General features: G+C 43.5%; 1 protein-coding gene across 1 annotated transcript in view; it reads right to left on the reverse strand.

The window, feature by feature from the left end:
- Positions 1-9909: 9909 nt before the first annotated feature.
- BICRAL (BRD4 interacting chromatin remodeling complex associated protein like) overlaps positions 9910-16027 on the reverse strand; it is a 38962-nt gene continuing 32844 nt past the window's right edge. Inside the window, exon 11 of the mRNA XM_036765833.1 lies at positions 9910-13721. Within this exon, the coding sequence (XP_036621728.1) occupies positions 12925-13721 (797 nt within the window). The 3' untranslated portion in view covers positions 9910-12924. The remainder of the gene's footprint in view (positions 13722-16027) is intronic.

Consider the following 16027-nt stretch of genomic DNA (forward strand, 5'->3'; position numbering starts at 1 on the left):
AAGGCTCTGGTGCCTACGGACATTAGGACAGGGCTTCCTGCACGAGGTAGCATTCGAGCCGAGTCCTGAAGACAGGTACTCTAGGAGGGGAAGGTGAGAAGGAAGAACATTCTAGGAATGAATGGAGGTCAGCCGGGAAACTGTAGAGGAAACCTAGTGTGTGAGGAACAGCAAGTTGGCCAATGTGGCTGGACCACAGAGGGAAATGAAGTGTATGAAGACTGGAAGGGTAGTAATGGGTCAAACTGAAAAGAAATTTGGTCTGGATATAGATCTGAGAATTGTAAGTGTAAAGAAAGTAGCTGAACCCCTGCGAGATAATGAGATCCCCAAGTGAGATAGTGCAGTGGGGGAAAACGATCTAGGATAGGATGTGGGACATTCACAGTGAGTAGGCACGACACCAATGAATATCCAGCGAAGGACACTGAGATGGGGCAGTCACACAAATAGAATCAGAACAAGAGATGGCAGTGTCTTGAAAAGCCCAAGAGGAGACTCTTCCCAAGGAAAAGGTGTCGGCCACTAGTGTCAAATGCTGTAGAGGGATCAAGAAAGATGAGGACTGAGAAAAGATCATTAGATTTTTTTTAACCTTCTTGAGTATTCTTCTTTAGGTCTTTTTAAAACAAATTCAATTTTATTTTATTTTCAGTTCTGAATTCTCTTTTCCCCCATCCATTGAGAATGCAAGAAAAAATGAAACCCATTACAAATATATCGTTTTTGTTCAGTTCTTTGTCAGTCGTGTCTGACTCTTTGTGACCCCATTTGGGGTTTTCTTGGCAAAGATACTGGAGTGGTTTGCCATTTCCTTCTCCAGCTCATTTTACAGGTGAGGGAACTGAGGCAATAGGGTGAAGTGACTTGTCCAGGCTCACACAGCTCCTAAGTGTTTGAGGCCAGATCTGAATTCAGGAAGATGAGTCTTCCTGACTCCAGGCTGGGCATTCTATCCACTATGCCACTTAATTGCCCTTACAAATATATATAGTCATGCAAAACAAATTCCTGCATCGGCCATGGCCAAAAAGAACAAGAAGAAAACATGCTTCAATTTGTACTGAGTCCATCAGCTCTAGATTGCATGTTTCATCATTAGGCCTTTGGAATTGTGATTAAGACCATTAATCTGGCAATTAAGAGATCATTGGTAACTTTGGAGAGAGCAGTTTCAGCTGAAGGGTGAGGTCAGAAGCCAGATCACAGTTTAGAAGTGAGAGGATAGGTACTTAGCTGAGAAGGGGAGAAGATACACAGAATGTTAGCAAGGATTGTAGTATGTAGTGAGGGGTTTTGTTTTTTGAAGGATGGAGGACAGTAGTGTTTGTAGGGAAGAAACAACCAGTATCTAGGAAGAGACTGAACATTAGAAAGAGAGGATGTTAAAGGGGAGCAATTTGCTGAAGGAGCTGGGAGGGAATGCGATCAATGTATAGGTAGAAGGGTTGGCCTTGGCAGGAAGAAAGGTGCCAAGAACACAGTGGAAAACGATGTTGGAAAGATGAGATAAGGACAGAAGACAGAACTCTCAAGAGGATGATTTCAGTTTTCTAAGTGAAACACACACACACACACACACACACACACACACACACACACTTCTCCCTCTCAGGTGGGAGGCTGAAAGAGGGGAAGAAAGGTGGTTTGAAACAGTTGCCATGGAGAGAAGGATAAAGGATAACTGGATAGAAGAAACGCCTAGATACACTAAAGGCACAGATGAGATTAGATAATGTAAATTCCTAGTGGACCCAGTCAGCAAGTTTTCCTGACTTCCTTCAATACCATTCAACCTCAGGAGCCATATGACCCAAGAGATGGGTTGGCTTGTCTAATGGAAAGGCAGTAGCAGAGACAAAGTGCCCTTATTATAGTGTAATCAATGCTGTCCATACCTTTCATAGGAACATGTAATCAAAATCTCAAACAAAGGACACATGTTTTAACCAGCTATTGCCCAGGCTTACTCTCGGTTACACCCTGTATAAAAATATCACCTATTATTTAATATAAACCATTATTTCTTGGCTTCCAGGCCAGTGTGGAAACGATATTTCTGACAGGTCTGCTTAGTTGTTCCATGGCCATCTTCCATCTTCCCCTTCTAAGCTCCCTACACATGCCACCACAAACCCCTCCCAGCTCCCACAATCCCCTAGCTAACCAGAACAAAGTAATCATCATAATATTGTCTGGTAAGAACTTTGTCTCCTGCCCAGCGATGGGTGTCCTAACCCTGGCTACTTGTCTCCTGGGTGGCTACCTGAAGCTAGATAAGAGGACGGATGGCTCTCCCTGCCCTCCCCACCCAGACAGTGGTCCAGTTCAGTAAGCACCTTTCAAAACTCCCATGCCTGAAATCCTATAGCCATCAGAGCTTATGTCCATGACAGCTGTAGGTCACCATGGCCATGTTCCTTGGTTTGGGAGCATAGTGTCTAACGTTTCTTTTATTAGCAGACTAAGCCCCATGGGGCCGAGGCACTGGGCTCACACTTCTCTGTCTCCACCCAAAGCTCAGCCCAGGCCTGGGCGTTCAATGAGTATCTGTTCATCAGCTTGCTTGATTTGTTGAGTGAATGTGGGGAAGAGGCCTGGAATGTCCCTTTAATATGGAAAGGCTGCATTAGACCACAAACTCCTTAGAAGCAGGGGTCTTGGCTGTCTTCTTATCTCCATCACCTCCACAGTGCCTTGCACAAGGTAGTGGCTTGACTGGATCGACACCTGGATGGCAGGGGTTATGGTCATCGTGAAAGCCAAACATCTAAACACATACATCAGCATCATCACTGAATGTCAGAGCCGGAAAGGGCCTTGGAGTGTACATAGGCCAATCCTCTTGTTTTGTAAATGGGGAAACTGAGGCCCAGAGCAGGAAGTAAGTTGCCCACAGTTACACAGTTAATTTTGGAATAAGCAGTACTAGAACTGAGGTCTGCTGGCACAGGCCAGTTCTTCCCTTGCCACATGGACTTGCTGATCCTGACTCAGCATTTCTCCGGGTTAGGCTCTGTGCAAAGTAATAAAAATGTGGCTCTGGCTGAGATGTGTAATAGGAACAACACTGGCCATTGTCAGGAAGGTCTGAGTTCAAATGCCGGCTCTGCCTCTTACTACCTGTGTGACTTTGGGGCAAGTCACTTCTTTTCTCTGGGACAGTGTCCTCCTGTGTAAAGTGGGCACACTGGACAGAATGAATCCTAACAGGGCTTTCCATGCCTGACATTCAATGGGTTGATGAGACTGTGGATGCTTAGTGTGTTAATATTAACACTCACCTAATACGACATTTGCTGGGTGGTTGCTTACTGCTTTTGCCTCTGTCTTCTCTTTGCCAGCAGATGGTGCTATGAGAATATTTTTTTAAAAAACCAAAATGTCATCAGGGATCAGTCCCTCAGGCAAGACTGACCGTTTAATGAACCCATTGAAACACTCACGGGCAAAATCATTCATTCACCAAATACTATGTGCCCAGCAGTGCTGGTCTCCGAGAGGGCAGTGGTAGGGAAAAGAATAGTGACGAATCAGACTGTGAACAATCATTTATTAAGAGCCTACTATGTGCTAAGCATATAAGAAACTGCACTTTTGGCTTTCAGAAACTTATACTCTGAAGAGCCCTCTTATTTTCAGTATGTCCTCATAAAACAGTAATAGTCATATATAGCTGGCATTTATATAGCACCTTAAGGTTTGCAAAGTGCTTTACAAATGTCTTATTTTATCCTCCCAGCTTTGGGAGGTAGATAATATTATTATCCTCACTTTATAGATAAGGAAACTGAGGCAAATAGGAGTTAAATGACCTGCCCAGGGTCGCACAGCTAGTAAAGGCAAAGGCAGGATTCTAACTCAGGTCCTTCTGGTCCCCAAGTCCAGTGCTCTATCTACTATACTTTCTCACTGTCCCTGTCGCCCCATCCTCTCAATTCCCCTAGTTGTCCTGCAATTCAAATCAGATCTGACCTGACCTGTTTACAGAGGGAGAGCATTTGTTGTTTTCTTCTCTTACCTGTACTGCTGTTCCAAACAACCTTCAGCTGATGGAGAGAGAGAGAGAGAGAGTGTGTGTGTGTGTGTGTGTGTGTGTGTGTCAGTGTCAGTGTCTAATGGCTCCTGGATCCCGGGTCAAAGAAACCATACCCTCAAGCCAAATAAGTGCTCTGTGGCAGGCCTGTTCTTTGGCAATATCTGAGGCTCTGCCCCTCCTTCTGTGGGTGGAGCTCACTGAGGAGGATCAGAAGGGATCAATATCTCCCCCTCAGCCAAAATCAAGAAGGGCACACTCTCACAGAAAGTTCTACCTGCTTCTCAGAGGCCTCTTTCCTCTTCCAAACCCACTTTATTTTTCTACCACTAACCCCAAACTATCACATTGTCCTATGTACTTTTTCCCAGCTGCCTTCAAAGCATCTTAGGCTTGAGAGTCAAGCTGGAAGTCCAGAGACTTGGGTTCAGATCCTGCCTCTGCTACTTACTAGTTTGATGTAACCTTTGGTGAATTATTTTACCTCTGGATGTGTTTCCTCACCTGTAAAATGGGCTCCCAGGTTCAGGTCTGGAAGAGCCCTATCCCTCAGGTTAGTCCCCTCATGCTGTGGACAAGGGGCTAAGCCCAGGAGGGGGAGGTAAGTTAACCAAGGTCATACACATAGCAAGTAGCAAAGCTGAGGAACCCAAGCCCCATTCACTCCTTCCATTCAGCCCTTCAGCTTCCTGCACAGGAACTTGTGAGGACTGTGCTTTGTAAATCCTAAAAGGCCACAGAGATGTGAATAGGCTGTCTTGAGTGTCTGCTGGGGTGACAGCATGGTGGGAGGAAATCAAGGAGGTGAGAAAGACGGAATTAGGTTTGGGAGGTCTGGAGCTAGTGGTTACAAGCCTGCAGGGGACAGTGGCATTCAGGGAACCCTCTGGATCTTCACGGGTCACTGCCTGTCCACATTCATCTGCTGATCACCACTTGTGCCTGTTCCCTACACAATTCCCAATGATTCGCTGGATTTCAACTAGATAGGATACAGTGCAGTTTGGTACAGAGGATAGAAAGCCGGACCTGGGGGTTTTCCATCTCTGACACAGACTGGCTCTGTGACCTTGGGAGAGACACTCTTGGTGTTGTAGGCCAGTGGTCTCCAAAGTGGGGAATGTGGCATGGCCTGAAGGGCTCATAAACCAGTTGGATTGCATCCCACTCTCCCAGAGAGCCATTCTTTGGATTTGTTTCCAACACAACCACAGCTACTTACCCTTACACCAACACTCCTGGGCTCTACTACTTTGCTCTGCTTTGGGAGTTCCCAACAGAACACATTCCGAGCCCAGAGTTCGATCCTCAAGGTAATTATACCACAACTGCAGCTCAGGCACTCACAGCAACAGATGTTCAGATGCCACTGAGAAAATTCCCCTTTTCCCCAGGGATCACCTCATGGCTTTAGTAGGTGCCCCTTTAGGAGGTCAGGTTTGCAAACAGGACGGTGACTATGGAGTAAGAGCTCTGTCATCCCCACCCCCCACCTTTACATTTTGGGTGGGACACAGTGAGTCACCCGGGATAAATTAGCATCTGATCTGAATTGCTGCATTCCCCCCATCAAACTCCTCCATCTTCCAGACTTCCTGGTCACCCAGGTTTGCAGCTCAGTGTCATCTCTGACCCCTCATTCTTCTTCATCCCACATTTCCAGTGTGTTGCCAATCTTGCCATGTCTTCCTCTAGACCATCTCTTGAATCTGTCCACTCCTCTCAACGTACACTTACTACCTTACTTCAAGCCCTCATTAGGTCCTTGGACTATTGCAATAGTCTCCTAATTGGTCTCTCTGCCTCTTGCCCCTCTGCCTGGGAGTCAAAGTGACCTTCCTAAAGCATGGGTATGAGCATGTATCCCCCTACTCAGGGAACTCTAGCGGCTTCCTGTTGAGTCTAAGATCTAATATTGTTTCATCTTTATCTCATCCTCTTTCAGTTTCTATTTGTGTGTAAATTTTTACAACATACACCATTATTAACAAAGTAGTACATGTATATGATTTTTAAATAAGCAAATATACATGCGTGCTCAAAAACTTTCTACTGAGAGGAGTAAACCAAAAAGTCTGGAGACCAGTGGACCAGGGAACTTGGACGACGCTGTGGAGCGCTTCCTTGGCCATAGTGGGAGAGGGAGTTTCCTCACAGGAAGGACCCTACACCAATAAAATCAGAGGCCTATACCAAAAAAAAAAAGCCAGGGAAGGGGTGCAACCAGGTTATAGACCACGGAAGGAAAGGAATCAAGACTGCCAATCACTTGTATAGGCTTTAGAGCTGGAAGTGGCCACAGAGATCACTTTAGTCCAATCCTTTCATTTTACAGGTGAAGAAAAAGGCCAATCGAAGTAACATAAGTAACATTCCCAAGGTTGTAGCAGGGCCAGCATCCAGACCCAGCTGCTTTGAAGAGAAATCCAGTGCTCTCTAAGGTATATTATACCACATTGAGCTTTATTTTGTCCTAGCGAACTGAAATTGAAACAAGCAGGAGCAGGAAGGGAGAGAGAGGGAGAAAGGAGGAAGAGAGAAGTAGAGAGGGAAGGAAAGAAAGGGAGAGGAAAGAGAGGGAAGAAGGGAGAGGAAAAGGAGAGGGGGGGAGAGGAACAGAGACGAAGGAGGAAGAGGGAGAAGGAAAGAGCTGATGAGAGGCAGCAGCCTCATAATGGCCAGGATATAAGGGTGCTGGTCTGGGAATCAGAAGACCTGGCTTTGAATCATGGTTCTATCATTTCCTGTGTATCCCTTGGCAAGTCACAACCTCCTTGGGCCTGGTTGCTCTTTGTAAAATGGGGAGATTGTTCTGGATGATTCCTGAGATCCCTTATGGCTCTAAATTTATGATCCATGGAGACATAGGAAGACTAGGATCGGAGCTGGGATGGAACAGAACAGGGAGACCTGAGAAAAAACCAAACTGCTTGCTCTGAATTACTCCAGAGGTAACCTCATCTAGTACTTTAGATTTTTCATACCTCTTTCACAGCTAGAATCTCACTTTACAAAAATCCTGAGGGACGGAGGACATCTGCCCATTCGCTAGGTAGGGAACAGGCTTAATAAGTGATAGCCAGGCAGCAACAGAAATTATCCTAGAACTTGACTCCACTGCTCCAGTCCAGGCCCCTTCTCCCCTGGTCACCCTGTTTCCTGCACACCTGGGATCTTGTTGCTAGGACCCCTCTCTCTTTTTCAGATTTTGTTGTACCAAAGGTAGCTATTAAGAAAGTTTAGACCTCCTACTGAGAGAAATTTGAGAGCATATCATTTATATCGCAAGGTATAGGTTGCTTTATGCAATTGATGGATTCCTGAAATACTTGTGCAAATTGAATTATATATACCCAGTGACTTACATAATTCCAGAGATTCTTTTTTGGAAATGGTGTCAAGGGCCCTGGTGTGGGGACATAGGGGAGCAGCTCACTCCGGGGTGGCTGTCCAGGAAGATTCCGCCATGGTCCATTCTCTTCTCTCCTGTGATCCAGTTTCCCAAGTGCCCTCCATCTGCAAATGAATATTTAAGTGATCCTGTTATCACCAAAGCGTTCACATTGCTGGGCTGGAACAAAGCCAGGCTAAAGACACTAAAGTCTGGCAGAGTGAGGAAGTCCTGGTGAAGACACTATTTGGACTGGATCCATCTTCCTGACCCAGTTTGAGACCTTTCTGAAGTCATTTTCCCCTCTTCCTCCTCCTCGCCTAGTCATTCATAAAAATCGTAAGATATAGAGCTCAGATTGATAGTTTCACAGATAAGGAAATTGACAGTAAGGGAGGCTAAGTGACTTCTCCCAAATCATACAGGGAAGTAGAAGCTCCAGGATTTGAACGTGGGCCTTCTGACTCCAAATCTAGATCTCTTTCCCTTTTACTGCTTTCACTACACTAGGTGACCACTGGCTAGTTCCACATTCCTAGAATTTAGTTTTATGTCCTCAGGTCCTGGAGCATTAAAAAAACAGGGACCAAAAAAAAAAAAATCTCTGTCCAAATGTTAAAAGCACTAAACCCCAAGTCTGGGCCTGGATGGTCCTCTACTTTTCTGGAAACATCATACATACACAACACACACACACACACACACACACACACACACACACACACATACACACACGCCTTTAGTGATGAAAAACCTTAGGCAAACTTATACTTTTAGATAAAGTCTCAGAAATCAAGATCTGACCCTTTACCGGAGCATGAGATTTACTCTTCTCTCAGAACTCCATAGACAAGGTAAACCTCATTCATAGATTATCACACATGATAGCTATCTGCTTCACTGGCTGTGACTACTTATATTTCAAAAGGGCAGCTAAGTGGCATAGTGGATATAGTGCTGGGTCTGGAGACAGGAATTAAAATCTGCCCTCAGACACTTAATAGCTGTGTGACCCTGGGCAAGTCACTTAACTCAGTTTGCCTCAGTTTACTCTGTAAAATGAGCTGGAGAAGAAAATGGCAAACCACTCTAGCATCTTTGCCAAGAAAACCTCAAATGGAGTCACGAAGAGTTGGACATCACTGAAAATGACTGAACAAAATGTTTCAAATAGTGAGAGTAGAGGCCCAGTTACAGATGACTTAGTGAGAGCAAACAGACTGTGGTCAGGCCCTTGCAGTAGAGATTAGTGAGGAGCCTATGTTATAATTACTTTAGCAGAATCAATGTAAAAAAAAACCATTAAAATCTATTAAGGAAAATAATTTCTCTAGCACAGGGTCTGGATCAAATTCCTGTATATTATATACTGATAATTTTCTGCAAAGTCTTAATTTCTAAATGTTATTTTGTGTGTGTGTGGGTGTGGGTGTGGGTGTGGGTGTGGGTGTGGGTGTGTGTGGAGGGTGGGTGTGAATAAACTAAATTAGAAAGAACATTATTTAACTTTTAATTTCTGGACTTCTAGAAAAAAATCATCCAAAGAGAACAGTATACTATGCTGACCCCGTAAATGTAAGCTATGGTGGGCATCACAGTTGTTACAAGGTTACCAACCTGCTTGGAGGATGAGGGGGTCAATGGCCATGCAGGCTGATTTTACATCCGATGACAAGCGTTTTCCCAGTACATTGCAACTAAACATATCCAGAATGAAATAAATTGGGCCATCATCTTAACTTTGTCAATTAATGACCCCAAAGGAGAGCCCAACTCTTTCTTTTCCTTTACCCTTCTCCTCATTCTTGGGGTACAGACACAATACTTGCTGAACTGTTGAACTGAACAAAACCAGTTTGATGATGGGGAAGAATTTTCTGATGATTCCCATGAACATTGTTCTGTTTCAGTATGACAGTTCTCTTTCTTCCCTGGTTATCCCAGCTTCAATCACTTCCTCCCTTGAAGTACGGCATGTTATAAAGAACACTGACCTTTGACGGTAAGGAGAACTGACTCCATCACTGACTGTCAGATAGCTCAGGATAAGCTTTAAGCTTTGCTGGGCCTCCTTAGTTATAAGGATAATGACCCTTTGCACTGCCTTCCTTCACAGACTTATTGAGAAGAAAATACTTTATAGACCTTCATGTGTCAGCTACACTTAATAGTAGAAGTCTGTCTGCCGAGGACAAAGTTGTGTGCAGAGATGAGGGTCACAGATGATCATAGCTAGCCTGTCTTACTGAGTAACCAGGCGTTCTTCCTATTTGCTTGGCAAAGTTTACCTAGAAAGAAAGCTTTGTCCTCTCATTTTCCAGTGATAATGATGTAGTAAAACAGAGCTCCCACTCCCAAAGAACACTGTTTGAGGGAGTGTGAATGGGAGAGAAGCAGGCTGAGGGGGAAATGTAGCCATTCTCATTTATAAAATCAAGACAATCACAGTTGCACATTTTCCCAAATCTTTGGCTGTATTGCAATGGTTGGTTCATTTTTGTAATCTCCAACTAAACATTTCCTAACCATGGATTAACAATATAGTTACTGACTGGTTTCTTTTAACAGTATTTATCCAACATAACAAAATAAACTGCAATTTGTTATACTTTTTTTTTACAAAACATTTTATAAATATTTTTACAAAATGTATACAAAGCAATTTCAAGTGAGACATACTATACAAATGAAGGTATTTAAGCAAATAAAGTCCATACCACACTGACAATAAGTGACACATCCTCTTGAAGTCAAGTCAGTCTGTAAGGCCTCCCTAATCTAACAAATTGTACTAAATTCTTCAGAGTTAAAATATTTTTTTTCCTCGTAATTGCCAGTTCAAAATTTGCTTTAACTTTAGGCAGTACTTAAGGGACACGGAAAATCAAATGCTTAATAACAAATTCACATTTTCCACAACGACGACGACAACAAAAGGGAAATGATTTTTGTTACGGAATACAAGTAGTCCTAAAACTTAGGTTAGATTAATGAACCTGAACAATATTAGCCATCCAAGGCTGGTTTCATTTAACCTATTCCAGAAGGTGTTCAACACATGAGGGCTGATACTGTGTGTGTGTGTGTGTGTGTGTGTGTGTGTGTGTGTGTGTAACCTAATCCGACAAGAGTAAAATACACTTTGTAATCTTCATCATTATCAAGAATCCTTCGTCCATAAAAAGTAAACTTACATACAGGACACAAAAATTTACAAGTTTCATTTTGGTAAATTAAGCTCTCCATCTGCTAGACAAATATTAGGGCTCTTAAACCCTATAAAAGACAAAATATGGAGCAGCTGGATTTAGGGTGGCATGGGGGCTGTGATTAGGGGAGGAAGGAAAGATGGTTCATAGGCATGGAGTCCATCTTCTCTCTTAAGAATGCTACTGATTCATAGGAACTAAGGTAACTTTTGGCCAGCCTACCCTATATGCTTCTATGTATGTAGCCCCACAGTAAAGAGTGGAGTCTGGTGCTCCAGCTCATTATTAAAAGTCCTGCTGGAAATTAAGGTAGCCTAATTCCTAGGAGAAGTTTGAGAAGTTGGAGGCTTGGAGTAGGGTGAGGTGAGACAAGGGTCTTAAGATAATGGTGCCCAAACAGAAATTTCAAACTGGCAATATACCAACTCAGTCTTTTTAATATGTTACATTGGTGAGGTCTGGGGAATGTTGAGCATGACAATTCACATCCTGGATATTGGCACAAATTAGTAAAAAAAAAATGGCAATCCCTAAACAGCCTAGATCTTCCAATTTGTAGTTCTATAGCGAGGGGGAAGGAGGGGAAGGTTGGGGGGAGGAATGGCCCAGTGAGTCAAAATAGAGGAGGGGAGAAGGTAAGAGAAGAGCAGCAGTTACTCCCTTCCCCATTAAGTATAGGTTGCTGCGCTTTTAAAATGGTCAGAGGCCTTATTCTTTCTTTCAGGCCACTCTGAATGATAAACACCCAGCATGAGAATAATGGGCCGCCTCTGCCCCAGTGAAAATCAGAAGCAGGTCTGGGATCTTGGCAACAAATGATAAAGAGGCAATAAGAAGCAAAGAAAGAAAAGAAAGAGATAAAGAGGGAGAGCACACTGCTGTCATCATAAAAGGTCTCTGGTTTTGAACAAGCATACATACGTATATGCGTGTATGTGTGTATGTTATATATATATATATATAATGAATATTTTTTCATACAGATGTTTCAGCAACAGTTGAAAAACTGATAGATACAACAGCATTAAGGACAAAAGTAACAAAAGCAGCATGCTCTGGGGAAGGGAAATGAGAAAAGAATGAGCCGGAAGAAAAAGATAAATAAAGCAGTAAGAGGCCATCACCATCAACACAAACACGGCCAAGTACAAACCATCCAAGGGCGTCCTTTGGCTCTCAACTGGGAATTTCAGCAGTAGATTGAGCCGGTTCACTTTGGTCTATGTGTATTTTGGTAATTTCAACTGCTACGTGGGACCACTAATATTTTTGACAACAACAATCATAAACAAGGCTAAAGTCCCCTTAAAAGTATAAATTTAAAAATTATAACACTGTTTTCAAATGAAAGTGCATTTTGACACTTGGATGGGGTTGGTTTTAAAAACAAAATCAAAGAAATCCAAACAAACAAAAACACACCGCATCATAAAGATTTAGGTTGACTATATCCAATTATAAAATGCAAAACTTTTTTCTCAATAGTTAACATATATATGCATTTAAATATATACACATATATAATAATCATTGCTCTATCATGGCCTCCTTCCCCTGTACACTTTGCCACTTAGAAACTAACCTCACATTATTAATTCAAGTCAGGCTATTGTGACTGAGGACAGAGCATAACTTAGATGAAATTCACCAGATAAAGACAAACCATAAAACAAGAAGTTTTGTTCCAGGTGCCCTAAAAAAGCGCTTGGATGATGATGGAGGGAGCCCTGCAATGCCCTGCTGCTCCTGTGCAGGCTTCCCAGGCCAAAGTGTGGGGATTCTCAGCCAGAGATCTGTTGCTGCTTCAAGAGGGCCTCTAGGAGTGAGGCCATGGGGTTGCTCTTTCCCTCCCCCCAAAAAACAAAGCTCTCAAACAGGGATATGGATAGGACTAAAAACAAAAGCAGCTTCTGTTGGTCTTGTTTGACTTTTTTTAATAAGTATTTTTTCATATGATGTGTGATTGTCAGCATTTTACTTCGGGCCTAGCGGACTGTGATCTCATTGAGTTACAGTGGTTTTTTTTTAAACAAAACAAAACAAAAAACAACCATAAGCACTATCCTAACACTTGAGATGTGTAGGGCCTATGAGACTGCTTTCTAACAAGGATGAGCTTTACTGGGTATCTCCCTGTTAACCACAACGTGTATTGCTTTCAAACACAGAACAGGATTGAGTTTAAAAGGGTGACCTGTGATGAAAGATCAGGCTGGCTGGAGTTAGGGGATGCTTTCCATTCGTTCTTGCTAGGAGAGAACGTTAACTTGCCCAGGGGACTGCTTCTATTAACACTCGAGGATACTATTTACAGCTGCTTCTAAAATGGAGTCAGTTTCTACACCACCTTCACTGGGGTCCGGCATGAACCTTTCCAGGCAGTTTTCTGGCGATGCCATTGGGGAAAAGTTGGGGAAGTCTAACTCGAGGGAACCACTGCCGGCCATATCAGTTTGGAGGTGCCTCCCAGGTTTTTTGAGTTCCAAGATATTTTTGAATGTCGTTTCTAAACTCTTACTGAGTTGGAGATCTGGTTGGGGTTCACCCGACCCCTTCATGATGTCTGTGTGTAGAACCTCATTCTTTGGAGAATTCCTCAAAGTTTTGTCTTGAAGAGAATTGTTACATGTTCCCTCTGAGTGAGGTTCAATAGTATTACTTGATCTCTGGCTGTCCGTACCATGATCTAGTCTGGATGAACTTTTCAGGGGGCCCTCGGAGCCTGGAGAGCACTCACTCCCCCTGGCGGAGTCTCTCCTGACTACCTTCTCTTCAGCTGTGCTCCCAAATGGAACTGTACCTGCCTTGTCAAATTTCAGGGCTTTGCCAAGGCATTCTGTTTTTTTAGAAATATTTCCTCCTGGGGAGACCATAATGTGGTTAGGCACTGTATGAGGCTGGTCAGGATTTGCTGGTTCTGCCACGCCTAGTTTGGCTCGGTCTCTGCTTGGGACCTTGGCACTCCCTGCCAGGTTCAGAGAGCTTGATGCTTTGCTGCCATGCTGGTCACTCCTGCCAAACTGTGTCTCTTCTGTGGCTTTATCTAGTTGTTTGGAGGAACAACAGAAATCGGCCTGATAACCATCTGGAAGTAGGAAAAAACATACCTGAGTCTACAGCTTTTGTGTATAAAGACATTTAGTGAATGGACAAGACAGAAGGAGCCACATGAATAGAAGCTGAGAGGCTAAGATGAACAGGGTGAACACATACTAGACTCTATCAATCATATTACTCCCCATCCTTTGAGAGGGTCTTGTCAGCATACTGGGATTATCCACAAGCTTGATGTCTAGACTGGAAAACCAATCAGCAGATTTTGGTAGGCATCAGCTTGGAAGCTTGGACCTCCCTTGGAATGGGGTAGCCTGAAGATATATAGGTCAGTAAGTTGGGCAAAAGCCGTCCCCAACCCTGGTCTCTCAGCTGTTTTTTTTTCTTTTTTGCCCTTCCCCTCCCCCCTTTTTTGGGAAAAAGTTGGAAAACATGTTAGACGATAGGCATCAGGTTTGGGATGTTTTTCCCTTTACAAGGTACAAGCAGCTTTAATTAGGTCATGAAGAACATCCACTTTTTCCAGAAAAAAGTAACGGAACCTCAAGAAATCTGCCCACACTGATTATAGCAATCTAGTAAGGCTTTGTTGAGAATAAAAAGTGGTCAGCAAGGTCACAAAAATGCTTTCATCTTGGGAAGGGCAGGAGAATAGGATGGAAGGCATGGAGTAGAAACAGCTGTATCAAGCAAAGCTGAAAACAGTGCACAGGATGGCTGAACTGAACTTGAACGGAAAGATCATGAGGCTTGCAGGAGCATTGCAATGAGAACTTAGAAAAGAAAGTTAATTCTTCAGTTAGAAAATGAGAAGGCTGAAAGGATACATGATAAAATCCATTTTAAAAAAACCTGAGTGAACACGTGCATTGTTTTCTGTCTGGACCTATGACTTCACTGCCCAGCTGGGGCTCCCTAAGACCACCAAACCTTTCCATCCAACTGGCAGCTGAATCCTCTGATGTGTGTTATATTCCATTCCTGGAACAGGAGTCATTCGAGGCACATGATGTTGCTTTATTTATTTATGTGCATGGTACTTCACACCTAGGACCTGGAGCTGAAGGGGACTTCAGAAGCCAGTAAGTCCAATCCCCTCATTTTACAAAGGAGGGAACTGAAGTACAAAGAGAGTAAGGGACTTGTCCAGGGTTACACAACTACTAAGTACTGGAGGAAGCATATGAACCTAAGTCCAGTCCTGCTATACATACATAGTAGGTGCCTAATAAATGCTCATTCATTCACGGGCATATGGGACTCCTGCTATGAGACTCCTGCTAAGAAAATTGCCTGTACTCCATTAGTCTTAGAGAGGTGCTGGAGACCCTGAGAGGCTGTGACTGTCTAGAGTCATGGAGCCAGGATATGTGAGAGGAAAGCCCTGAGCCTAGTCATCTTCTGCCTCCAAGGGCACATTAGGCCTCTAGGCCACACTGCCTAAATCTTGGATTGCCAGAACTAGGGGATACACCCTTAATAACAACAACTAATGCAAACCTATGGAACAGGTTAATACAAATATCATCTGCATTTTACAGATGAGGAAGTTGAAGCCCAAAGAAGTTAAATGCCTTGGTAGAGGTCACACAGCCAGGAGGTGTCAACCCTGGTCTCAAAACTGATCCTTGGACTCCAAGCCCAACAATCTTTTTACAATATCATGCTGCTGACCTTGAGGTCCAAAGAAGGAGCTCTGGGGAAAATACAATGCATTCTTCTCTATAAAAAGTAGTAAACATGCAACTTCTTATACAGAGTGCTAGTGTAATAGGATAAAGAGACAAAAAGGCTCAGGTAGACCGAAGCTGCAAAAAGGGAGCACAGTGAAGACACAGAAGGTAAGAAGTCAATGTCTGAGGAACAAAGAAAAGCTGGAGAAGAGACAAAAGGGTGGCAGAAGTTATTGCTACAAGTTTAGATTCTTCAGATGGCCTTTTTGCAGGTCTTCTTGGTGTGCTGGCAAGAATCTGCCACCTACTGAATGGGACTAAGTGGGTGACAAAAAGCCTTCTCTCGGAAGAAGACGGGTGGGTTGGAGGCTACCAAGGAGCAGGGCAAGCAATGAGAACTATAAGCAAGTCCTTGGAGACAGTTCTCAGCTTCAACAAGAGACTGGACTTAGGCAAAAAGTTACCAAGCTCTTCATACCCTTTGATCCAAAGAGCCCCTGACTGGGCATATGCCCCAGGAAGGTCAAAGACAGAAAGAAAGATCCCAAGTATTACGAAAATAATCACAGCTGCAATTTTTGTGGTAGCAAAATGGGGAAGAGCTAAACAAATTTCAAACATGTGAACATAACAGTATTCTATTGTACCATGAAATATGACAAGT

The sequence above is a fragment of the Trichosurus vulpecula genome, chromosome 7 (assembly GCF_011100635.1).
Source record: "Trichosurus vulpecula isolate mTriVul1 chromosome 7, mTriVul1.pri, whole genome shotgun sequence".
Classification (NCBI taxonomy): domain Eukaryota; kingdom Metazoa; phylum Chordata; class Mammalia; order Diprotodontia; family Phalangeridae; genus Trichosurus; species Trichosurus vulpecula.